This window comes from Gekko japonicus, unplaced genomic scaffold (genome assembly GCF_001447785.1).
Source record: "Gekko japonicus isolate JY-2015 unplaced genomic scaffold, Gekko_japonicus_V1.1 scaffold2070, whole genome shotgun sequence".
NCBI lineage: Eukaryota > Metazoa > Chordata > Lepidosauria > Squamata > Gekkonidae > Gekko > Gekko japonicus.
In genome coordinates this window covers 297,411-323,818 of record NW_015162013.1, presented here as the reverse complement: position 1 = coordinate 323,818, position 26,408 = coordinate 297,411, and the positions used below count along the sequence as shown (strand labels likewise).

The 26,408-nt window shown below is 43.0% G+C and overlaps 1 protein-coding gene across 1 annotated transcript in view; it reads left to right on the top strand.

Annotated features, from left to right (window-relative positions):
* CBL (Cbl proto-oncogene, E3 ubiquitin protein ligase) overlaps positions 1–26,408 on the top strand; it is a 60,068-nt gene that overhangs the window by 1,520 nt on the left and 32,140 nt on the right. The window contains exon 2 of the mRNA XM_015405485.1: positions 1,042–1,289. Coding sequence (XP_015260971.1) covers positions 1,042–1,289 — 248 coding nt within the window. The remainder of the gene's footprint in view (positions 1–1,041; positions 1,290–26,408) is intronic.

The window sequence follows — 26,408 nt, the reverse complement described above, 5'->3', positions numbered from 1 at the left end:
TGGAAGTAACCCAGATACAGGACCACCAAGGTGTTTTGGTTGTGACTGAGGGAGTTCCCAGTGAGCTGTTTTCACTGGGTTTGGGGGCTCTGAACTCGATGGCACTAGACCTTTTTTCTATTTTAAGTATTCATTTATTGACTTATACCCTGCCTTTCTCCCCAACATATTGAAAGGCTTGCTGTCTTCTTTGGCTGCCAAAATATTATCTTATGGTGGTCATAAATACCTTGCTTTGCTAAGCTGCTGTCCTTGACTCCATCTCTAGCCACCTCTTGCTTCCACTCCTTTCTTCTCTTCTCCTATGCACCTTGGTTTGTTCAGCACCATATGCAAACAGCTGAACATCACGGGGGGGGGGGGAATGCTTGTCCAAATTTAAATGCAGGGCACCTCTGTTCCTCTCCAACCTTAAAAGGCTGCTTGCTCTTTGAGGCTAGGTGAGGGAAGAATTGCAGGCTGCCTGTGCATCTTCCTCAGCAATTCCTCATTGACTACATGACTGATTTTTCTTTCCTTCTCCTTGGCTCAAAGGGTCTAACAATTACCATAGTGCCAGGCTGTGTATGGGAACCCACTAGGAGATCATAGCTCCAGCGACAGATCATTGTTGATTGTATGAAGCCAGAGGGATTGTTGACTTCCAACCATCTCTTCATTCCCTATTTATGGTTGCTTTGTGAGCTCATTATGTTTTGTTGGGGGGGGGTACTTAAAGTGTTGTGAGGTTTGTTGTAGAGCTAACTTCCTTACTGATTAATATCTTAGGTAATCCAGCAGCTATGATACTAAGATTAATTCTTGTCTCAGGGTAAATATGGTGCATGTCTTAGATTTAAACCTGTGGAAGGTTAGACTTTGTAAATAAAAGTCTGTGATGCTGTTGGTTACAGCATTCAAAGTGGATAATGAGTTTCGTAGCTTCTGATAATTTTATTTGACATGTTGACATCTTGATGGCAAGTCCCATGCTTACATTTTGGAAGATGCGGGCTTCTAAATCTTATGCTCACTTATGTTTGTCCTTACATTTTTCTCCAGGTCGTACGTTTGTGTCAGAGCCCCAAGCTGGCACTAAAGAACAGTCCGCCCTATATTCTAGACCTGCTCCCTGACACATATCAGCACCTGCGAACCATCTTGTCACGCTACGAGGGGAAGATGGAAACTTTAGGAGAGAATGAATACTTCAGGGTGTTCATGGAAAACTTGATGAAGAAGACGAAGCAGACCATCAGCCTCTTTAAAGAATGGAAAGAGAGAATGTACGAAGAGAATTCCCAGCCTAGGTAAGGCAGTTCTTTACTGGTTATCACCTTACCTTATCTAAGTCCAAATGGATATTGAGGGTCACTCTTGAAACATTATTTAAACACTTCTTGAATTCTTACATGTTCCTGGTTTCTTCCTAAAAGTCACTTCTGTCCTGAGCCAATCATGAATATCAGTTGAGTTCTCTATTTTTGCAGTGTTATCTTTTTTGATGATGTAATATCGTAAGAGTTGGAGCTGAAAGCAAAAAAGGCTTTGGAGATGCTTAATAGTTTGTCATAAACTTTTGACTGTATTTGCAGAAGTATATTCTGACATGGCGCTTGCAAACTGCTTAATATTAAAGAACATTTCTCTAATATTAGCGTTCAAGTGGTGCTTCAGTGTTTAAAGAATCTCACGTGTTTTACCTCAGACTTACAACCATCATGTAAGATAGGTCAGTATTGTCTCCTTTTCATGAGAATTAGTCTCTCATGGGTTCATAAAGCTTAAGCTTTACATCTCTGTTCCCACAGATTTTGGAATTGTGTAGTAAGTGACTTGGTCCAGGGAGGAGAGAAGCAAAAATAATATTTTATTTATTTATTTATCCAATTTATACCCCGCCCTCCCCGCGAGCGGGCTGAGGGCAGCTTACAGTAGTGGCACCAGTTGCCAATAAAACCATATAAAACAGTACTAAACAAATAAAATCATAAGGTGCTATTAGTTATCCTTACAGTGGCAAGCATTGTGGAAGAAGGCAAATAAGTGGATGGATGCTGAGTTCCTTTCCGCTACTGCACACTTCCCCTTTTCTCTAAGGCCACTGCCGTTCTCTGAGTTCTCTTGAGTTTTTGCAATTATTGTGCACCTCCATTTTGCTTATGTTTCAAAGACAGTGTTCTTTATGTCACCTTTCCCCCCACAATCCTGGACGTATGAAAATATTATGAAAAACAGCAGGAGCAGTAGGTTAAGTTCCCTTTTCACTGTGCTTGCTGGTCAAAGTAAGAATTCAAGCTTCTGCTAGTTCTTAGAATAATGGACGGTACTTAGGGCTCTGAAGCGAAGTCTTACAAGGTAAGACCAAGGAGTGCTTTTGGTCTACAGACTACTGAGTGTTTGATGCTAGACCTCAGGTTGATATCCCTAGCAGAGTAGTTGACACATCCCCCGTGTTCCAGTGCATACTTTGGGAAAACACCATGCTGGTTTTGTATATAACATGGGAACCTCATGCTATATACAGAATGGTTCTAGTACCATTCCTATAGCACCAAAGCAGCTGCTGCCAGGTTTAGGAACTTGCATCCTTATAACTCTTTGTGGAGGTTAGAAGGAACCTCTGTAGTTATACCTGTGTGGACAGGTGTTCATTTAGTGACTGGTAGATATTTTCACAAGTTAAAGTATATTTGGTGGCAGTTCCCTGTTTTGAAAACAAATGACGTCAGTGTAAACAGATGGTCAGTTTTAGCCGTAGAAGTCTTTTGCAGATTCCTGCCACTTTTTACTTTATAAATTTAGCAATAATTGCTTGCTGTGAATGAAAAGTCGGGGTGGCTGTGCTGCTCAACCTTTGTATGCTTCAGAGCAGATGACGTAGTTCTTGTGTGTGCATTACTAGCATACAAACTGCACAGACATTAAATGACTAGTGCCAAACTCCCCTTTGTGAATTTTGTCTGTCCGTAGATGCTTAGCCTTTTTCTAATGAGGCCGGGACATAGGCAGCACACTGGCTGTGTGGCCAGCTACCTCCCTATCCCGTAGTAGTAGCATTCTGCTCGCCTTCTGCTCCTTCAGCTTTGTAGGGCAGAGGTAGACGGTGTCAGGGCTGCCGGCGCATCTGGAATTATGCATTGTAAGCTATTCTGGTCAGGTCAGCACTTTATTTTGTTTGTCAAGCCAATATGCAAGCGTTTTCCCTTGTGTGTTTGCTGAGTACTTTTGCATGAGCAAAAGGAGGGGGGGGGAAGAGGTTGCAGGAATGCAGAGAAATTTGATGAGCATTCATTGTACACAAACTTGATGGTGTTCAAAATTTAGTAGCAGGAAAGCGTATTCAGCAAGTTGAGAAAGGGAGGTATTCTTCAGCTTAATGCATATTAGGTCAACGATTTTTACGTATGTCCTAAGGGTAATGCATGTGTTGTGCCACGGGTATTGGGGACTTTCTTTCTGTGTTCCTCTTGTGAAGGACAGGGACATTCTTAGGAAGAGATTTCGGAATCGGAGATAAAGGTCTCGTAAAGAGAATGCATGCATGATTTGAAGGAGCTTCCTGTAGAGGGGTAAAGCATAGCTATAAAGTCTGCATGTTGAGGGAAGTAGAGTTGGCTACGTACAAAGCAGTTTATTGCCTCCTCATCGAGCAGATCCAAGTGGAAAGCTGGCAATTTTCTAGTGACTAAAATAAACTCTCTGTCCAAGCTTTCAGTTGATTGTGGGATTCTAAAACTCTGTATTCTTAAAAAAAAATCTTAGCACTCACCTTCACCTTACAGCATATTTTCAACTTTTCTGTCATCTACCAGTGTTTAGCAACCATGTTCTGTGATGGTTAAAGCTGTGAGTGAGTGCTCTCTAATGTTACATGTACTCAGGAGTTTAATTTTCTCTCTAGGCTCGTATTAGTTTCTGTCGCTTGCTGTGATAGAATTGGTGGGAAGAAATTCAGTGGAAATGGCAGCTGGCTTGTATTAGGGTTTGGTATATCCCCCCCCCCCTGTCTTGCTTTGAGGTCTTGAGAGAGAGATTATCCAAAGCTTACTTCTATTCATATGTCCATTAATCATGAAGCTGTAGCAACGTGTCACAATGGGCTGTAAATTGCTATCTAGTTTGCCTGGTCTTGGGTCCAGTGCCAATTACCGGCCCAAACAGATGCAGCAGGTGTGGAGGAATAAAACGTTTGTTGAATTCATCATGGCGAGGCATCTGCCCCCTTGCGTTGTCGCTTCCTGGGAGCCTCAATACTCCCAGGTACTCTGTCAGTGATGACCAGCTTATCTTCTAAACCTTCATTGTTACCGGTGGATTAATCCACCAGAAAGTTCTGGAAGACATTTGGACCTGTTCACCTCTGCAGAGTCCATTATATTTCTCAGCCGCTGTGTGAGAGAGTCTTGAGGGCTAAGAATCCGGCTCTTCACACAACCCTTCTGTGATTGTGAAAGAGTATCTTCAACAATGGAATGTTGAACAAGCTTGTATAACAACAGCGTGTCATCCTAGAACTTGTAAATCAAATATTTTCCTTCCTTTCAGAGGACGTACGACCTGACCTGCATAGAGAGGTTGCTGAAGTGTTTGAGACAAATTCTGATTGCAGCGAAGGTGTTGCTTGGAACATTTGCTGTCTCCGCTCACATCAAGACTTGTAGAAGTGCTGCTTCAGCTAGCTTTTATATTTGTCATTTGCTCTAGGGTATGGAGGTACAAAACAACACAGGGGGAAAAACCCCTGCAGATTTTAAATCTCTCTGTGCAGGCACAGACACAATCTTACCAAGGAAGGAAACTGATATTGTGGAAAAGTTTTTTGTTTTTTTTTAAAGTTGCCATTTTTAAATCAAAAGGACTGTACTTTTAAACTGTTTGTGGAGCATGAATGCACCAAAAGTAGGTGTCGGTATGTGTGTTGAGTGCTGACAAATCGATTCGGATATATAGTGACCCTATGAATTAATGACCTGTAAACTGTCCGGTTGCTCAGATGCTCAGATCTTGCAAACTGAGGGCCGTGGCTTTCTTGACTGAGTCAGCTTTGAGTCCAGTAGCACCTCAGAGACCAACAAGAGTTTCTGGGTGTCGGCTTTCGAGATACAAAGCAGTCCCTTTGTCAGGCACAGTAGAATAGAAGTGGAGATCTGAGTCCTTTTATCCTAGTCAGAAGGTAGGAAGGGTGTTGCAAAGAATGCTTGTAAAGGATGCGGAGATATAGTGTATTTTGTTATCCGCTTGATTAGAGCAGAGAAGAAATGCTTGGGGGCAAAAAAGTAGCATCCATAGTGAGATAAATTATTTTATTTATCGAAGTTACTTATTTGTTGAATGTATGCCCCCCGCCCTCCCCACCATAGCAGGCTCATAAAAATCATATGTCCTTATCCAGTCCTTCTGATTTCTTGGTTGCAAGAAATCTTTGGGTTGATGATTGAGCCAAGGAATAGAAAATCTTTCATAATTTCAATTTCTTCATCGTCAGCCTTAAAGTTGTGTAATTCCCCAGTAGTCATTACTTTTGTCTTCTTGGTGTTCAGCTATAATCCTGCTTTGGCACTTTCTACTTTAACCTTCATCAGTAGTCGTTTCAGTTCTTCACTGTTTTCTGCCAGTAGTGTGGTGTCATCTGTATATTTCAGACTGTTAATGTTCCTTCCACTCATTTTCATTCCACTTTCATCTAAAACTAATCCAGTTTTCCTTCTGATATGTTCTGCGTATAAATTGAACAGATAGGGAGGTAAAATACATCCTAGTCTGACACCTTGCCAATTGGAAACCATCCTGTTTCTCCATATTCTGCCCTAACAGTAGCCTCTTGTCCAAAGTATAGGTTGCACATCAAGACAATGAGATGCTGTGGCACTCCCATTCCTTTTAGAACCACCATGACTTTTCATGGTCCACATAGTCAAAAGATGTGCTGTCTCCCTTATAAATAAAAGCCGAATGGTGGTGGCACTTCTCTAGAACATTCCACACGCTCCAAAATCAGTTCGCTCTCTGATCTGTCATTCAGAGGGTCTCCCTATCCACTGGCTGCTTTGCCTGAGTCCTGGCTCCAACATTCTAAACATTTTGCTGTTCCTCTCCCCCCCATAGCCAGTCAGAAAACAGAGGTTATTTGCATATGCAGCCTCATTGGCCTTTGTCTTGGAACACAGAGGTCGTTTGCATATGCGACTTGATTGGCTTTTGCCTCTAACATTCTAAACAGTTTGCTGTTCTGAGGTAAAATGTGTCCAATCTCCAGGTGAGGGCTGGAGATCACTCAGAATTACAACTGCTTTCCAGACGGCAGAGATCTGTTCCCCTGGAGAAAATGGTGGGCTCTGTATCCTTATATGCTGCTGAGGTGGCCCCCGTATGACAGCCAATGTGACGTAGCAGTCAGGGCTTCAGAGCACGGGAGAGGCTGCAGGTGTGTGGGGGGTGGAAAGCTGAAGAGTGAGGGGGAACTAATGGTAAATTGATGATTGGCTGGGAAGGAGATAGGGTTGCCAACTCCAGATGGTAAATTCCTGGAGATGTGAGGGATGGAGCCTGGAGAGGGTGAAGTTTCAGGAGGCGTGGGACCTCGGACAGGTACAAAGCGATAGACTCCACCCTCCAAACCAACTATTCCCTAATGGGGAACCATCGTTGCCAATCTCCAGGTGAGGGCTGGAGATCACTCAAAATTACAACTGTTCTTTAGTTAGCAGAGATCAGTTCCTCTGGAGAAAAAGGTGGACTCAGTGTCATTATACCCTGCTGGGTCGCCACAGCAAATTGACACTGAGTGTCCAAGGCCGGGACACCCACCCAGAGTCTCTTTCTAGAGGCCGTTGTATTTATTTCCACAACGGGCCTTTTTCCTAGTAATCTATAAAACACAAGCTGATTTTCTTCTGAAATTTTCTCACATGCTGCAGTAACCAATGTAAAATTTCTATATGATCTCTGGTGCCTCTTCCTTTTCTGGATCCAGCTTGGACACCTGTTGTTTCTCATTCCATATATGGTAACATCCTTTGTTGTAAGATTTTGGACATCACTTTACTCTCCTGAGAGATGAATGCTATGGTCTTATAGTTGCTGCAGACTTTGACAGCTCCTTCTTTTGCAACTGGAATGTAGATTGAGCATCTCCACTCTCTGGGCCATTGTTCTGTTTTCCATATTTGTTGCCATATTCTTGTTAAGATTTTGACGAACTCCATTCCTGTGGCTTGAAATAGCTCTTGTTGATAATCCCCTCTACTCCTGATGATTTGTTTCTCCCAGTTGCTTTCAGTGCAGTTTTCACTTGCCCTAAAAGTCCAAAAATAAAACTCTGAACTGATAATTTTGTGCTAAGTAAGAAAACCAGCATAAAGCATTGTTCAGGCAACCACCTCCCTTTTCGTATTGAAAACCCCCCCCCCCCCCCCGGTCACTTCCTTCAAATGAAACTTCTGCTTCAGAATGTAGAAAACATGTAGTACCTACTTCTGCATTAGATTAGATTAATAGCTTTTAGAGACTATTCAAAGGCTGCCCATAAGAAAGGGATCTCTTGACTGCTAGCTTCCAGCATACGAACTCAAAACTGCATTATGTTGAAAGACCTGGTGCCATGAGGAAAATAATACTTCAGTTTTGATCTTCAGTGCTTTAGAACAATGATTGCTAGCAAAGCTCAGCTCTCATTTAAAATCCCGGGAACTCCAACTTCCATTTCAAAACTTCCCAGAGATGAGAAGACAGATAGCAAAAGAAGACAGACAGTGCAAATTCAACTTTCCGTAATTTCCAAGCCATAGGTTTTTTAAGGAATGTCTCTGATTTGACACATTTGAGGTAATAATTTTTCAGTAGCAAATAAGCTATGGTCCCCTGCTTTATTTTATTTTACTGGTTCTTGGTACATAATGCACTTAGGGCCAAACCAGAGGAGACTGGCAATTCTGTGAACAGATCCCCCTTAATTTTAATTCAGTTTTCAGGTTCACAAAGGCTCTGTCTTACCACTTTTTCTGAAATAATCTCAAAGCAATTTCTAGACATACACAAGCATACAACACATAATTAAAACAACATCCCCCCCCCCAAAAAAGAGCCAATTTAAAAACCACATCCAACAAAAGGTCTTTTATAAAAAGCTGAACAGTGGAAGAGATGATATCTCTTGGTGGTCCATTCTTACCCAACTGAAGCTGTCTTAACGTCCCATAAGCAGGCCCTGGTGTGAAGACTGTTAAGGTCCTTCTAGGCTCATAAGGGGAGAGGTGGTCCTTTTAAGTTCATGTATCCTGTGCTGTTAAAGGGCTTTAAAGAAGAAAACCAGCACCTTGAATCGAACCCAGAACCAGTGTAGTCGATGTAAGTCTGCTGTAGTATGGCTGGTCCAGCTGACTCACATTGGCGAATGCCCTGCTGAATTCTGTACCAATTGTCTCTGAGCCTTCTTCAACGGCAGCCCCACACAGAATGTGCCGCAGTAATCTCAAGGTTCCAGTAGTGTGGGTTAACATGGCCTGGTCTGCTGTGTCTGAAAGAAGGGTACAGTTTTTGAGCTTAAAAGCCCCTTCCTGTGACAGTGCTGGCCTGCTCCCGCACCTGCAGTGTTAGCTCCAAGATGGCTCTTAATGGATTCTGAATGTGACTGCAAGGAGAGGTAGGGTTTCAGCCTTTCCCCTGTGCTGTTTTCCTGAACTGTAATGACCCTGGGGAGTGCCATTTGCCCTGTTGGGGCAATCATACCGGTCCAGTAGTGACTCCGTTTCAGAAGAGAAGAAAGCCATACAGAGAGAAGGGTTCCCCCCACCGCATGCTGGTCTCCATCGGAGTTGGGAACCCCATGTGCCTGAACTCTGAATTTTGAACACTGGGAACACTGTTCATGGAACTCCCAATGTCTCAGTAGGGCTTGGCCCTTATATTAGTGTTTGTACTGTTCTGAAAAAATTAGCAATTCAAACTACTTCCTCCCCTCCCCCACCAAGTTCCCACAGGGCTTTTGTGTGGAGGCAAGTTTCATGTTGTCATACAAGAATAAACAGATTGATTGTAGACCAGAAGTCCCTTTATATGCATATTTGAGCTCTTGTGTATACAGCAAGCATATATATATACTTTTAAAAGTTTGTGTACAGTATTTCCCCCTAATTCCTTGGCTTTCATCCTTTCACAATTCAAAACCTTATATTATGGTGGTGGTGTAGTTGTGATACTGATGTTCTGACCTGAGACCTTTTTGGCACCATCATTTTTACATCTGAACTGGTATGTGATTTATTAACACAAGAGTCTTATATGCTGCCAGATCTGTGTGTTGGTCTCCGGTGAAAGAACATTAAGGAACGGGCTGTGATCTGAGGTGGCACAACTGCTTTGCTCATATAAACATGACAAAAGATTCTTACATGTTAAGTGGACAGATTCCAGCATCCTCTTTCTCTGTGATGTGGCTGCAGCAATAGTATCATGAAGGTTTTCAGATTAGGGCTGTCATCTGGTTAAGTACATTTTAAAGTCAATGTACTATATGGACTTCAGTTGAGTAACCTTGTGATAATTTGCTGACGAATAAACAACTCTAAACCATACTTTTGTTTTACATGACACATGCCTCTGTCATAGCCACCATTGTTTTAGAAGAGGCATTCCCTCTGTGTGAGAGAAGTGAGAATACCCCTTTTACGATGGCATCAGAGACTCACATTTTTGTAACTGTTTATATTAAAGACAATAGAAAGTTGAAAACAAATCTGGTACAACTTTTTAAATGCCCCAAAGATTGTCCACCAGTTAATCCAACCAACTCAACAGCTCAGTGTTGCAACCCTACAGCTAACTGAACTTGCATCAAGTGTCAAGTGTTCTTGGAAACTGTGAATGTTTCTTAATGTGATGCTTCTCGGGTGTGTTCTCCTAAATGCTTTGTCAAAATCAATACATCATAAATATTCCACTCTGAAAAACTTGTGAAGTACTTAGCAGCTCTCTAGTTGGAAGTGCTATAAGGGAACAGATGCATATTTTATGTGATACACTTGTGGAATTGAGCAGTTTCAAAGACATTGTCTTGTACGAACTTAATTTTTGTTCCAGCTGTAGAACATGAAAAGCTACAACTGTGAATATGCAATAAGTTTTAAAGCTTCAAACATTTGTTATAAGCATTCCACATTTTTATTTTAGTGGATTTTAATCTTGCCCTTTCTCCAAAGAGCTCAGAGCAAGGTTTAGCACATGGCGTTCCTACCATTTTATTGTCACAGCAGCCCTATGAGGTAGGTTAGGCTGAGAGAACATGGCTGGCCCAAGATCACCTAATAGGCTTCATGGCAGTGTAGGAATTCGAATCCAGGTCCGCTATATCACATTGGTTCTCTCTTTAGGTACAGAAGGCTTGAATGATTGCATTATGTTTCATGAATGCGATTTGCTGCGATGTAAGGTAACATTGTGTCCTACTGCCATAATTATAAATACAATTTGATCAAGTATTATGTTTTAGCAATAAGTATAATTGCGGATTCCGTTGCAGGTGCATTAAAATCCTATTGTAAGGCTGTGACAATAGAGAAGTAACAAATAATTGCAGGCGGTGTCTTAAGCTGGTCACAGAACAGAAATAGTTGGGAGACCAGTGTTAATAATATGGGGCGGGGGGAGAGATCATGATTGCCTTAGCTGCCAAAACCATCCTTTCATGGAAACGAAGTAAAAGCGTTTTGAGGGCATGCCGTTGTGTTGGAGATGAACTTCTGTTTCCTTGCTTGTAGGTTTACTGCATCTGATTATGTTGGCTTCCTGATTCATGCTAGTGCCTTGGTGATTCAGTCCACAAAATCAATGTAATGCTAGCTGACTCTGCAGACAGGCATAGGATGGCCATAGAATTTGATACCTCGAAAACCTGTCTGGATAATTTCCCTCCTAGTAAGCAAAAGACAGTGGATGTTTCATTTTGTACATTGGTTGCTCTTCATTTCTCTCAAAGGTGACTTATGCTGCTGTCAGTTAAGAGCTAAGTGGAATTTCATTCACTTCCTGTGTTGAAAGTTTAGTCGAAAGTAGTTCCGTTGTGTATCTATTTTTAAAAGCTGATTACTGTGCAGAGCTGCACATAGTGTATAAATGTTGACATAGGATGTTTGAGCTTGGCTTTTTCAGCACTTATTTGCAGGGGTCAGTTAAACGGCTTTGAGCATGACAGTTTCTGCTTACATGGAATATCCTGCTATTATAGGAATGTGGAGCAGCAATTCATCTGCCTTGGCGGAGTGTGACATGTTGGATCAGAGGGGGGAAAGCCTGTGGCCTGCAACATGCAACTTCTGGGGCACTCTTGGGAGGCCAGTGAGATCTTTCCAGGATGTCCCTGCCAGATTTCTCAGCATTTGTTTTTATAAACAAAGTTCACTGACTGTGCAGTGACTGGGCAGTGAACTAGCAAAGCCGTAATAGCTGAGGAACATCTAGTGATTGAGACGCTCCAATTCATTGCTGTTCACTGGTTTTCATGTCGTTTACTTGTGCTTACAGCCCACCCCATCCCAAGACTTACGGTGAATAACCAAAGCATTGCTTCTCAGAAGAGTGAAATTTTAAGGCATTTGTGATGGGAGGTCTATTTGGCCTAGACATACCCAGGTCAGATCTGCGTCTGCAGAAAAACAGCGTGGTCATAGCCAGTTGGGAGGCAAACCGCTCTGAGGCAGAAGGTGGTTCCCAGTTCCTTATTTACACTTCCTACTTCCCAAACTAGTTCCCAGTTCATGAATCCAACCACAAATACTGAGGATACATAAAAAGGTTCTGCACCCAAAAATAAACTTTGGACCACCGAATGTCAAGACGCTCTCGCCATCAGGGAGTGGTTTGTGGCTGGATTCACAAGTAAGGGACTAGGAAGTGGGAAGAAGAACTGGGAACCAACTCCAGCCTCCTCACGCTGTTGCCTTCTGCCCCTGACGAAGCTTCTGAATTGTTCTCAAGGACAGTACAAATAAACTGTAAATAAATACAAACCTGATTTCAGCTCTTGAGTCTTTGGTGCTGAGCGAGCTGCCTCTTTCTATTGGAGTGTAATCAGCAGTCTTGACATGCTTTAAACCTTTTAGCACAAAAGGTAAGCCGGCTAGAAGTTCAAAGATGGAGAGGGTTGCCCTGGGTGTCTGTAAAAACTGAAATGCAGCATCAGTGTTTTACTGTACCTCAGCAGGACAGAGTACTTAGAACCTCAGCAGGACAGAGTACTTACTTAGGTTCTAAGTTAATTGCATACAGCCCGTTTTCAGAACTTTTGGGGTGGGAAAGCAGGGTTTAAAAAAGACAACAACAACAACATGGCTAGACTCATTCCTGATTTTCCACAGCATGCCCAGTTGAGACGAGCACAAGATGGGAAGCTGGGCTCTTATTTGTCTTGATACTGAATTGGGTTGATTTTGGACACATTAGCCTGCTTGTTTACTTTGGGTTCTCAAACCTATACCGTGAAGGCCACACTGTTTTGCTGTAGTGTGAATTTTCTCCAGAAGGGCACTGTCATTTGAAAAACAACAACAACATTCTTCTGCGAGACTTAGAACTGTGACATCACTTGCCCGAATCCCTGCTTGATGCCTAGAAAAACTGGTGTGTTCTCCTGAGTTAGCCTGTTGAAGCAGAAATTAACAGGGGCCTGGAGGCATCTTAAAGACTAGCAGGTTTATTAATAGGCATGCTTTTGTAGTCAAGAACCTGGATTATCAGTCCTTAAGAAATCACAGGACTTTTTCATTTCTCAGATCAAGCACATTCGGACACAAAGCAATTAAAGACTTTCATTGATCATAGTGTAGATTGCTACACGTACTTTGAGAGATGTAGAACCTCATCATTAAGATGTAAGAATGAGTGTGGTCTTCCCGGGATCAGAGAAATGTGGCTTTAACTCCCAAAAGTCTTGTGTGTCCCATTTCCCCAACCTTTGAGCAAGCCCTGTCCTTCAGCATGTGAGTTATTTATGAGAAGCTCTGTGTGTATTTTTAGCACAAATAACAGAATAGGTCTGTGTTAAGAACATGCATTACCTTTCTGCGGGAGGAAAGCTCTGATTTCCCATCATCTTCCTTGATGATTGAGTGAACAGCGCTTGAAGAGAAAAATCTGCTTACACAAGTTGTCCCCAGGTACATTTGACAGTCCTCCTCACAGAATGTAAACAAGGAAGGCGGGTTGTTATATTTTTAAGAGGATATTTGTACTTCCAGGAATCTCATGTGTTTTTCCATTCATTAATAAAACTTTAGTATTTATAGAAAATCGGAGTCTTCCCGTATTCCCTCAGTTTGTGAATAGCAGATCAGGGTGGTTTTCTACCTTTTAGACCCAGGATCAGTGGTGTAAGCCTGTTGCTTTTTTTGTGTAATTATGTTTAAAAGCCACACTCAGTATTAATTTAAATTACATTTGCCCATAGTAATAATGAAGATAATGCCTGGTTTTTAGGGCCAGTACGGGAATAGTAATTACATACTTAATGTTAACTTGAAAATTGCTGTATGAAAAAAAATGTTTTTCCTTTTTGAGCAGCTTTTGAATATAAAGTATAGAAACACCTTACTGTATTCTCAGAGTAGCGCTCCAGCTCTGGGATTCTGACCATCACAAATCTTGCTAATTATGGAAGATTATGAAAAACTTTATTGGAGGTATTTTATATCAAAAAGACCCTTGGTTTGGTCCCTTTGTATGATACAGGTGGAGACCCGCAACTAGGCTTGGCGGGTCCCTCCTGGTCACTGGTGGTGATAGGGTTCCCAGATCCAAGTTGGGAAACTCCTGGAGATTTGGGGATGGATGATTAGACAACCCCCCCAAAAAAACTGTACGGAAAGACATCGTCCATTGTGCAGTCTTCTTCGTCGTCCGTTGTAGACTTACCTGTTGGATTATTGAAATATTGTAGACTTGTTCAATGTAGACTTACCTGTTGGATTATTGAAATATTGTAGACTTACCTGTTGGATTGTTGAAAACTGACCTGTACATACGTGGTTCCATTTTGCAGCTTTTGTCATCCACATAGGGTACAGCAAGTTTACGCTAAGATATCATGGTCATTCTGTGCCCAGAACTGAATTCCATTATTTGGATAAATTATTCAAATTAAGCAAACATTGCATTATTTTCTTTTGCATAATTTAGTTCTGACTATGTGAAGGGGAAACAGACTATATGGGTCATTGAATCTCACTAACGGGGCTCTGGGAGATTTCCCAGCGCTCCCATACTTGCGAAAGTCTTTTAGCTGTTGGACTTCATGGACCTTGTAAAAATGAACTGAGGATGTTGTTTCCTCCGCCCTCTCTTGAATTATGCATTTATTCTGTAGTTGCCTAGAAGAAGTACATGCAGTCCTGCTTTGGCTGTCGTTGTTGGTTTAATGCTTCACTTTGTAATAGGCATTAGAAATCAGTCTTGTGTTGTGTTAAGACAGCTGCATACATTAGTTCTGGTTCAGATTCTCTCCGCTGAATGTGAAATACACGACGACCTGGTTTATTCCGTCAACTCTAAGTACCGCAAGTTAAGAAGAAGCTATTCTAAGAACAACTCTCGCAAGTGAGGATGTTTTTGTTAGATGCCATAGGTACTGGTTGGGTATGTGTCACAGGCCGACTGGTCATTTTAAAAGGAGGCTTATTGGTGCAAAGAAAGATGTAAGGGGTTAAAATGTAACTGACTTTTCTGCAAGACAGCCTCTTACAATGGAAGAGTGTTTTTTTTATACAGCTAACAGGAAGCCGGAAAGAAACAGCCTGCTACAGGTCAAAGGGGAAGAGCATCAGAAAGTTGAACTAGGGAAGTGGGGCCCCGTTTCAAGGCTGCAGTGTATGATTTTGGTAGGACTGGAAATAACTCGATCGACCTGCTGATTTCCTGGAAGATGCACGGAGCCAGAACAGTGAAGAGAAAGGAAGGAAGTAGTACAACCGCAACACGGAGGAGGGAGGCAGTGGAGGGCAGTATCCATTCAGAGTCCCCAAAACTGGATCTGGTGCAGCTTGTCTATTTTTAATGCTGCTCTCCGATAAAAAAAAAAAATGATGACTACAGGAGGTTGTTGATGCTTGTATATTATAAGACTGGGCACTAAAGCAAGCATGGAAAGCACAGGACCTGAGGGCAGCATGTGCCCCCCATCCACTTGCTGTTTATGACCTATGTCTACTTTAGGATTGAGCTGAAAGTACTCACTGATTTGGGTGGGGGTGGGGGTGAACATTTTATGCAGAGTGGAAAGGAGCCCTTTTCTGTTCTCGGTGATATTTGGGCAGGAGGGGGGGAATTTGAATGGGGATCACTTCGAAGCAGGCTCCTGTTTTGGGGGAGGCAACTGGCCTTGCTCTTATCTTTGGTTTCCTCAGTGACCTCATGTGTCCTCCCCACTGGCCAGATTGCCCCTGTGACTTCAAGGAAGAAAGCGCAACGACTAGAAGGGAAGGAATGGCACATCAGCATTAGTCGATGGCAGCCAGCGGGATGATGATTAAGGTTTGAATCCACTAGCTCCTTAATGACCAAGGCCCCCTTCATCAGATAAGGCAGTTCTGATGCTCAAAAGCTGACACTCTGGGAAATCTTGTGGGCCTTTAAGGTGCTACTGAAATTGAACTTGAATCTTGTTTTTTTTACTGCAGACCTATGTGGCTACCCACCTGAAATAATCTTCAAGGATGATGATTGTTGTTTTTTAGAAGGGTTCTGTGTCACTTCTCCAGAGAACCTACTTGAAGCAGCTTACACCAGTTTGGTGTCGTGGTTAAGTGCGCGGACTCTAATCTGGGAGAACCGGGTTTGATTCCCCACTCCTCCACTTGCACCTGGCTGGATGACCTTGGGCAAGCCGTAGTTCTGATAAGAGCTGTTCTTGGACAAGAGCAGTTTCTGTCAAGAGCTCTCTCAGCCCCACCTACCTCACAGGGTGTCTGTTGTGGGGAGGGGAAGGGGAAGGAGTTTGTAAGCCGTTCTGAGACACCTTTGGGTAGTGAAGGGCGGGGTATAAATCCAATCTCTTCTTCTTCTCTTACATAGTAAAACACCTTAAAAACTTAAAACAGTGAAGAAGTCATTAAAAATTAACAAACTATCAAAGAACCCAGCATTAAAGGGTTTGGGAGGAGCACTTCTGCCCTCCAAAACATGACTTTCCGCCCAGAAATCAGAAGAGGAGAACATGTAGTGCGGCCCTACCTGATTCTAGATGTAAAATATAGACAGTCTCCAAAATGCCCTAAGGAAATGCTGCTCCTGGACGGCAGATGCCTCAGCAAAGCATCTGATGGACCGTTTGTGTTAGAGAAAATGTTTAGTGGTAGAATGCACCTCACACCTTATATGTGCTGAACATTGTTTACTGCATTGTCCCTCATTCATCCTGCTCATGCAAACAGCCTTCTGTCTAAAGAAAAATATATGCAAATCAAATACTGCTGATCCTACTGTTGTGCTTCACGCCAAACCATGTGTCAGTCCTCTGTCTAAAAAGAAGAAGAAGGAGGAGGAAATGGGCAGGTTGAACACTCTCTAACCTGTCCAAATAGAGTCTGAGCAGAGAAAAGGTCACTATGGTGTTAGGGTATAGTAAGCTAGGTAAAGGTTTCCCTTGCTCGAAAGCCAGTCGAATCCAATTCTAGGGGTGCAGTGCTCATCTCCGTTTCCAAGCCGAAGAGCCAGCGCTGTCCGAAGATATTTCCGTGGTCATGTGGCTGGCACGACTAGACGCCAAGGCGCACGGGACGCTGTTACTTTCCCACCAAAGCGGTACCTATTTATCTACTTGCAGTTTCTTGCTTTTGAACTGTTAGGTGGGCCAGAGACGGGAGCTCACTCTGTCATGTGGCACTCAGATCTCGAACTGCTGAACTACCGACCTTCCAGTCTGCAGTTCAGCGTCTTAGCCACTGAGCCAACGCAGCCCTTATAGTAAGCTACCTTATGCTAAATATGACTATTGGTCCATCAGAGTCAGCATGGTCTATTCAGACTGGCAGCATGGTCTATTCAGACTGGCTCTCCAGGGTCTCAGGTAGAGGTCTTCTACATCACCTTTTACTGGAGATGCCAGGGATTGAACGTGGGACCTTCTGTATGCATAGCAGATGATCTACCAGCAAGCCGTGGCCCCTCCCCTAAGATGCAGTGCCTCGCAGGCTAGTCAGGCGAAATACAAATCTGGTATGACAAAGATAAAATACATCAAATCTTCCACAGACACATCGTAAGATAATCATTAATGAAGATATGGAGGAGTCTAAAAGAAAAGTTCTATGATAGTATGCCCAGATGGGTTTCTCCACTAGAGGCTTTCATATTGCCGAACTTAATGACTGAAAACAAAATAGTCAGTTACGAAAATTTACTAACAAAAGAAAATGAGTTGAAGTCGTTTGAAACTCTACAAGCTATGAACATTAATCTTACAAGCTGGGAGAAAATGCAATTAAAATCAAGATTTGCTAAAGATGAAGTAAGAAATTTTGCAAAGACAAAATCGGATTTAGACAAAATTTGGTTATCCTCCGCAGACAAAATGATACAGAGAATGTATAACTTTTTACTAAATGAGGAGATGCATATGGAAACAGCAAAACCATGTATGAGGGCATGGGAAAAGGACTTAGGAGTTAACATACCTATAGAGAAATGGAATAAAATATGGAGTTCAATAAAATTACTAAGAGCTACATCGTATAAGGAAAATATAATTAAGATATTTTACAGATGGCACTGGACGCCAGATAAAGTAGCAAAATGCTATAAAAATGCATCAAAGAACTGTTGGAGGTGCAAAAAGAATGTTGGCTCTTACTACCACATGTGGAGGTGTGAGAAGCTGGAAAAATTTTGGAAAAGCATAAAACAATTAATTGTAGAGATAGTGGGAATAGAACTACCGTTAGACCCAGAAAAGTTTTTGTTGAACATGTTACCGGAAGAGATAAAATATAACGATAAATGCTTGATTTTATATATCCTTACTGTGGCTAGAATTCTTATAGCCAAAGGGTGGAAATCAGAAAAAATACCAGATAGAGAAGAACTAATAACAAAAGTTATAGAAATAAAAGAAATGGATAAAGTAAACATGATTTTGTCAGGAAAGGATGAAAATGTATTTAAGAAAAGATGGAAGAAAGTAGATGGTTGGTTGTGAAAAAATGGGAAATGAATCTCCAAAATATGATGTAAACAGAAATCTATTTGTAACTCTTTGGGAAAAAGTTAAATAAACTATTTAAAAAAAATAAAATAAATTCATTATTAAAAATAGTGCCAGTGTCCAAGCTTGGCATTGTGCAGAACACAAAAATATCAACTTGTGTGCCAAGGTAGACCACGCAGGGGAGACTTGAACTTGGCAATGAGTAATGCACTGTGGGACAAGACAGGTGCTGGAGAGAGGAAGGCAAAGCAAGGACCTTGCTAAGCAGCTGGACCGAGAAGAGGTAGAATATGTGACAGATCAAGGGGGGAGGCTCCAGTGCTTGACATAACCATGGTAAAAAGTTGAAATGGGCCTGGAATGTGGAGGAGGCACCAGGAAATGAATATGCAGAAGACTAGAAGGGGGGAGAGGCCAGTAATACCACAAGGCAAGCAAAATGAAGTACTGTTTTGCATAGATAGTTCACCTGTGGAACTGACTGCTGTGACATTTAGTGAAGGCCACTGACTTAGGGGAAGGACAGGTTGGACGAAGTTGTCATGATCTGGGCTGTGCCACCAGAGGCCTACTAGGCCCAGGGAGCCTGGCTAGCAGTAGGTGAGGCTGGGCCTACAACTCCCAGAAGCCCCTGAGAGGTTTTGGAGCCAAAATTGAACAATAGGAAAGAGCAGGGCTTGGAATAAAAGATCTGGTGCAGCAGGAAAAGCTGTTCTTCTTCCCAGAGGGCAAAGCCGGAAGGAAGGCTGCTGCAGGAAGAAACCCTCATCGTGAGGGAAGGGTGAGTAGTCTAGTGTCACTTGGAATAGTGAGCTAGGGACAATATATATTTAGACGTGTTAGGGCATTTGATTTCTTTTCTTTTCACCCACTTACTGTTGTTATTCAGCACCTTGTTGTTTGACCTCCTATACAATAAACTATTTTCATTGTTCACTCTGCCTGGTCCTCACGTCTATTATTCGGCCCAAAGGGAGGTCTAAAGGCCTGGGAAGGTGCTCTGGGCCTTCTCAGAGGAGCCTGGAACCAGAGTGGTGGCAGCATCAGGAGACACCCCACCTGAGCCGTGACAGAAGTTATCGAGGTTAGAGCTATTACAAGCTATTTAATCATGATGGCTAAATGTCAAATGCTAGGGAGCAGCCAACAGGAGAGAGCTATTGCCAACAGGAGAGAGCTATTGCGGGCTTTCTTGTGGCATCTGAGTAGCCAAGAGGATGGTGGACTAGATGGATGGTTGGTCTGACCCAGCATGGCAGTAACTTGAATCTCAGTGCCAGAAGGCAACATCAGGGGGAGGCCTTGGCCTCTGCCCTGTTCGGCCCCCCATATTAACTGGTTGGCCACTGTCCAGATGCTGGACTAGTGGACCTCTGGTCTTGTCCAGCAGGTCTCTTCTTATGTACTCTTATGTTTTTTATGTCTCTGCATCTGTAGAAAAGGAGCTGCGGTGGCTCAAGTGGTTAAGACGCTGAACTGCAGGCTGTGGAAGGTCAGTAGTTCAGCAGTTCGAAACCCGGGTGCCGCATGATGGAGTGAGCTCCCATCTCTAGTTCCAGCTCCTGCCAACCTAGAAGTTTGAAAGCAAGAAATCGCAAGTAGATAAATAGGTACCACACTTCGGTGGGAAGGTAACAGTGTTCCGTGCGCCTTGGTGTTTAGTCATGCCGGCCACATGACCACGGAAACGTCTTTGGACAGAGCTGGCTCTTCGGCTTTGAAACGGAGATGAGCACCGCAACCCTAGAGTTGGATTCGACTGGCTTTCGAGCAAGGGAACCTTTACCTTTTTTATCTGTAGAAATGTTTATGTAATGAAACATTTGGAGGAGTTTCTGTTGTCAGGAAATTAGATTTTACCTGCAAGTTCACGTTGTCAGAGAAGGGATTTTGGGGGGGTTCCCTCTAAGCTGAGTGCGAGCTTGCTCACAGCTTTTTAACCTCCAACTCACAGATTTTTGCCATCGCTCAGGAAGGACGGCTCCAGAGCAAACTAATTTATGCAGTAGCCAAATTGCTCGCTCACAACTTTAATGCCAGTAGCTCACAAAGTGGGATTTTTGCTCACAAGACTCCACAGCTTAGAGGGAGCACTGGTTATAACCATGCACCTACATAAATTCTCATTCTCAGGATTTGGAGGCCAATGCAAATGGCAGATGTCAGTCTCTTGAGGATATTGTGGAAGGATGTAATTTTGGAAGGTGCGGTGTACTCGTTCAGAATGTCAGACTAGTATCTGGGAAACCTGGGTTTAAATCTCCATTTGTGCCGTGGAAGCTCACTGAGTGACCTTGGGCCAGTCAAACTCTCTGAACCTAACCTGCCTCACAGGGTGGTTGTGGGGGTAAAATGAAGGAGAGGAGAATGGTATAAACTGCCTTGAGTCCCCATTGAGGACCAAGGCAGGGTGTAAATGAATTAAATATGCTTGTTTCTGACCCGCAACAGGGTTACAGGACAAGACTTCAGTGACTTGATGCTGATCGCTGTTGCCAGCACTGCAAATTTCCACTGTGACTTTGTTGTTATGGGTGAACCGCTGGCTGATCTACTCCTCCTGTGTGGAGCAGAGACAGTGATGTGGGTATCTTTTACCTGATGGCATAGAAGTAGACACTGTTTACTTGGACAATTATGCTTATGCAAAATGATATGGTACAGATTTTGTATTTTTAAACATATGCTGTACGCCCAGTACGGGAAGAACACATCCTTATTCATTTGCCGAGTGCTTTCTGCCCTGAACGGTTCCTTTGCAAAACTAGTTCATGCCCTGCTTGTCCGCCACAGGCACATGAAATGACTTTTAGCTTTTCTTCATGCTTGTGTACAGTGTACTTTTATGGCCTAGCTTATGGTTGTAAATAGTGTTTGACTGTATGCTGCTTAAGCACCTGGGAGCAACTGGTAAGAAGTTAGTTCAGCTAATCATGTTGCTCAGTTATAATTACTTCAGTTTCCTGGAGAAAAAAAAATACTTTCCATCAGCAGAGGCCAGTGAGGCAAGAGATCACTTCCCTTTCCAGGCTTCTAAAGAAGCTGCCAGTGAGCTTGCAACAACTTTGCAAAACTCTTATGCTTCAGTTTTGGATATAGTTCTTTTAAGTGATCCTCTTTATGCATCGCCTTGAGTCTGCTATACCCAAAGTGATCCTGGCTTGAGATGTTGGCAGTCTAATTAATTGTGGGTCCCTTCAACTCTGTAAGCCTTCCAAAATGTGTTCTGAACAGTTGTCATCCTCAAAAACATCTACTGGGGAATAGCGTCCAGGAGTTAGTTCATATTCAGCTTTATTTTTAACGAGCGTTGCTGCCTTGCACTTGAATTGGGCTTGGTATCTTGTGGCAAGTTGCCATCGCCTGTTTTGTTGGAGGTTTCATTTATCTGCGGCCAGTTCTCCATTCTCCAATGGTAGATAGGCATTCTGTTGGGTTTCTGTACTTTCAGGCTTTTCAAACTCCTCTTGTGATCCTAACAAGGAGTAAATGTGGAGTGCGTGCATAAGCATACCCAGTGTCCCTATGGTGCAACTGAAATAGTTTTCCGGTTGAGCAGCACATGCTCTTCCCCCAGCCAGAACTGCAGCCAGTTTAAAGTAAACTGAGGAATCTAAACCGTTGGGGTGACATGATTGAGGTTTATAAGATTATGCATGGGATAGAGCAGGTCGAGAAAAAAGTACTTTTCTCCCTTTCTCACAATACAAGAACTCTGTGGGCACTCCATGAAATTGCTGAGCGGTCAGAACAGATAAAAGGAAGTCCTTCTTCACCCAAAGAGTGATGAACACATGGAATTCACTGCCACAGGAAGTGGCGGCGGCTACAAGCATGGACGGCTTCAAGAGGGAACTGGATAAACATATGGAGCAGAAGTCCATCAGTGGCTATTAGCCACAAGGTATAGATAGGAACTCACAGGCTGGAGCAGGTGATGCTCTGTATTCTTGGTGCTGGGGGTGGGGGGCAACAGTGGGAGGACTTCTAGTGTCCTGGCCCCACTGGTGGATCTCCTGATGTATTTTTGGCCACTGTATGACATAGTGTTGGACTAGATGGGCCATTGGCCTGATGCAACATTGGCTTCTCTTATGTTCTTATGTTGCAAGGCTGTAGCGTTCATTTAGGGAAGCAAGAAGGATGATGTCTTATTGGACCCAGCCCTGTAACATCAGCAGAAAAAGCACGAGGGCGGGCATCGTCCCTGCAGCCCCTCTGTTGGAGCTGATAGTGTGCATCTTTATTGTACCAATCTCCACCGCATTCCAAACAAGTCTGGGAAGATGCTAGTGGAGGAGAGTTTAGCCTCTCTAATACTTATGCCCCTTTAAAGGAGACTCATCATTATAGTCCACCTTTCTCAGTGGGAATCAAGAAGGATTACACAGCATAGATTCAGTGCACTCAGTGGCATGAGACATCCACTAAGTATTTATTTATTTATTCATTCATTCATTCTTTGGATTTGTATCCCGCCCTCCCCGAAGGCTCAGGGCGGCTAACAAGGGCAAATGCCAGATTATAACAATAAAAACAATATAAATACAATAAATACAGAATACTACAGTAGATTCAAATTAATAAAAAATAAAATGTCGGTGCTCCAATACTCACTCCGAATCATAAAGTGGTGTTCTGAAGGTGTTACAGCTGAACCACAACAGTAAGTAAAGTAATAGGACTAGAATTACAGAAATCTAAGAACAAAGCATAAATGTTAGACATGACACATTAAACAGCGCACAAAATAGTACTATATACCATTACATAAGTACAATTATCTTGCAGGAAGAGCAAGGTGTCTTTGGGGGCCCATAGAATTGGACCCCCTGGTCCAGTCTTTGAAACTTGGGGGGGGGGGTGTCTTTTGAGTAGAGGCATCAAAAGCTATGCAGAAAATTTGGTGCCTCTACTTCAAAAACAGACCCCTGCATACCCTGGGATAGGTTGCCCATTATACCCTATGGGGATCATTGACTGTAATGGTTCCCATAGTCTATAATGGAGCCAAAGGCATTTAAAAGTGTTGTGGTCCCTTTAAATGCATTTGTGAAGCTGCAGCTTCACCCAGAATGGCATTTAAAGGGAGTGCACTCTCTTTAAACACTGTTTAACTGCAGCTATCCTGTTTTCCTAGGTAATTTTTTTGGAATTTTCCAGGATTGTCTATGCTCAGTAGCCAAAAATGTATCCAGCTGAAATAATAGCTATTAAATACTGATAAGGTATTTTCCGGCTATTTTTTGGGGCTTGGATAGAGCCAAATGCACACCCCTAATACATACAGTTCACCATAGTGTATTCAACTATTTCAGTTTAATATAGCCCTGTTACCTTTTTAATTGAGTCTGCATAGGGTAGCTGAATCTCAGCAAGATCTTAGCGTTCCCAACCAGTGTTACCTCCATCTTGTCACGATTCAGTTTCAACTTGTTCACTCTTAGCTATTCAAGGCAGTGGCTCAAGACCTCTACCACACTGCCCTGACCTGGATAGTCCAGGCAAGCATGATCCCATTAGATCTCAGAAACTAAGCAGGGTGGACTCTGGCAAGTACTTGGATGGGAGACCTCCTTGGAATACCAGAGGTGGGAGGCGGGGGCAGGCTTTATTCAGCCACCTCTCTGAATATCCTCCAGCCTTTCAGTAGGGGTCAGTCAGCAGGGGTCATCATGACTTCCAGGTGTACGCGCACACACACATGACATATGGAAAATAGAAAACCCCCCCCCAAAAAAAAAGACCTTTACCACATCGCCAGGAGGTTTAATAGAAAGATAGAGCTGGGTGTTGTCGACATATTAATGGCACCCAATTCCAAAATTACGAATGATTTCTCCTGAGGGCTTTACATAGAGATTAAGTAGCATGGGGGGGACTTGACGAACCCCACAGGACAAATCCCCACTGATGGTAACTGGTCGCCAGTGGCAACCCTTTGAGTCTGGTCTGTAAGGAACGATTTAAACAAATCCAGAGCACATCCCTTGATAGCTACTTCTACCTCCAGATGTATCAACAAAATGGCATAGGCCCTTGTTTCAAAGGCTGCAGATAAATCCAGTAGGTGAAATGAAGAGGCGTGGCCTTTGCCTACATTCAGACAGAGATCCTCAACTAAAGCCACTAGCGCCCTCTCTGTTCCATAGCCCGACCTGAAACCAAACTGAAAAGGTTATAGAGCAGAGGAGTTATCCAAGAAGGCCTGGAATTGGTCCGCTGCTGCTCTTTCAGTCACCTTCCCCAGAAAGAACAGAGTATAGACCAGGTGATAATTGTCAAAGTCAAATCTGTTGTTACAGTCAACAACCAGTGCACTCAATCATTTTGCATAAAACATTTGAATAATAAATAGGAGATAAAACCAACAGTGGCATACTTAAATTTTAAAAACTGTGACTGTAACATAGGGATAAAACAAGACAGCCACAAAATCTGTGTATAAGTTAGATAAAAGATTGAAAAATCTAATTGCCATGCATTTTACGCTCCTTGTGAGCCTGGGCACAAAATCTAGCCCGCCTGTCTTGTTGTCTGGTGGTTCCTAGGTGATAACTGGCCACATCATTTTTCTGTAGGAGCAATTTTATAAGTAGTGGGGGGTGGGTAAGGGCTTCTTTTGAGTAGCTGAGAAGTATCCTGAGTCACCGATTGGTTTACGATGGACATCAGTGACTTGTTAATGGAGTCTTTACATAACTTTAGCAACCAGGATTGTCTGGATTCAGAACACAAGCTGTGGCCTTCACAGATCCCAGGATCCGGTCAACATCCATCATGGTAACTGGGTGGAAATGGTCCATAAACAGACCATATGGTGGATTAGACATTTCATCTGTTTGTGTCACGTTATAACCAGCAACTGAGATTGAGTACCCAGAAATACCCACCATGATACTTGTCTAGAAAAATCTGCTGGGACATCTTTGTCAAGAATCCTCACTTCCCCTAGTCCTATATCAGTCTGGACTTAACCTGCTGGGGAAAAATTGCTGAAATCAGTAGGAAGCGGCCCGATGCTATAAATCGTTGGTTTCCTGTGTTTTTATTGATATGTAATTAGATATTTGTGTTCTTAGGTTAGCCATCATGGGTATGTTTTAACAGCAGAATGGCAGGATAAACCTTTTAAATAAATGATCATGGTATGCAGGGGGCAAAGTGAAAGTGAAATCATCTAGAGAGGGCATAGCTTCACCGATACGCTTTATTGGTACATTTTCAGTAGAGTATTCAGACACGTAACAAATAGTACTTTTGTAAGACCACTGCTGATACTTCTCTTTTCATTCAGAAACACCTGCCTATTTTGAAGAAGCTAGCGAGCGTTGTCTGTACACTGCAGTGGCATTTGTAGTATAACAAGGGTTCTTAATATTTTTGGTTCTGGGGACCACTTCTCTGGTTGGCTGAAACCCCAAGACTCACTTTTGGCCTTCTGGAAATAAATGAATACAATCATAGGCCACTGAGGTCCACAAATCCCAACATCTCTTGGTGGTCCTCGCCAATGCTCCCTTTAAGCTATGGAGTCCTGTGAGCAAAAATTCTACTTTGTGAGCTACTGGCATTAAAGTTGTGAGCGAGCGATTTGGCTACTGCCTAAATCAGTTTGCTCTGGGGCCATCCTTCCTGAGCGAAGACAAAAATGTGTGAGCCGGAGGCTAAAAATCTGTGAGCTAGCTCACACGGACTCAGCTTAGAGGGAACACTGGTCCTCGGTCCCAGGGATGTCCAGTTAGCCTCGACCAGGTCCGGGGTCTTTTTGGCCCTGGCCCCCACCTGGTGGAATGAGTTCCCCTATGAGGTCAGGACCCTGCGGGACTTACTGCAGTTCTGCAGGGCCTGCAAGACGGAGCTCTTTTACTAGGCATTTGGTTGAGGCAGCGGGTGTGTGTGTGTGTGTGTGTCCCAGCTTTTTGGCCAATCACCCACCAGTGGCCTGGATCTGATTAGACATCTGATTAGACACCAGTTTTGATCTAACATATGATCTCTCCGTTTTTACGTGGTATTTTATGATACTATTCTGTGCAAACGGTCATTTTAACGTTGTTTTAATTGTGAGTATTTTAATTGTTGTACAGTGACCTGACCTGAACCCATCCGGGGGGGCGGGGGGCGGTATATATATCAAATAAATAAATAAATTGCCACACTCTGCCTCTGCTTCCCGCTCTGATCCATTCCGACTCTCATCAAGCCCACCCACTGATGCTGTTTTACTGCCTTCATT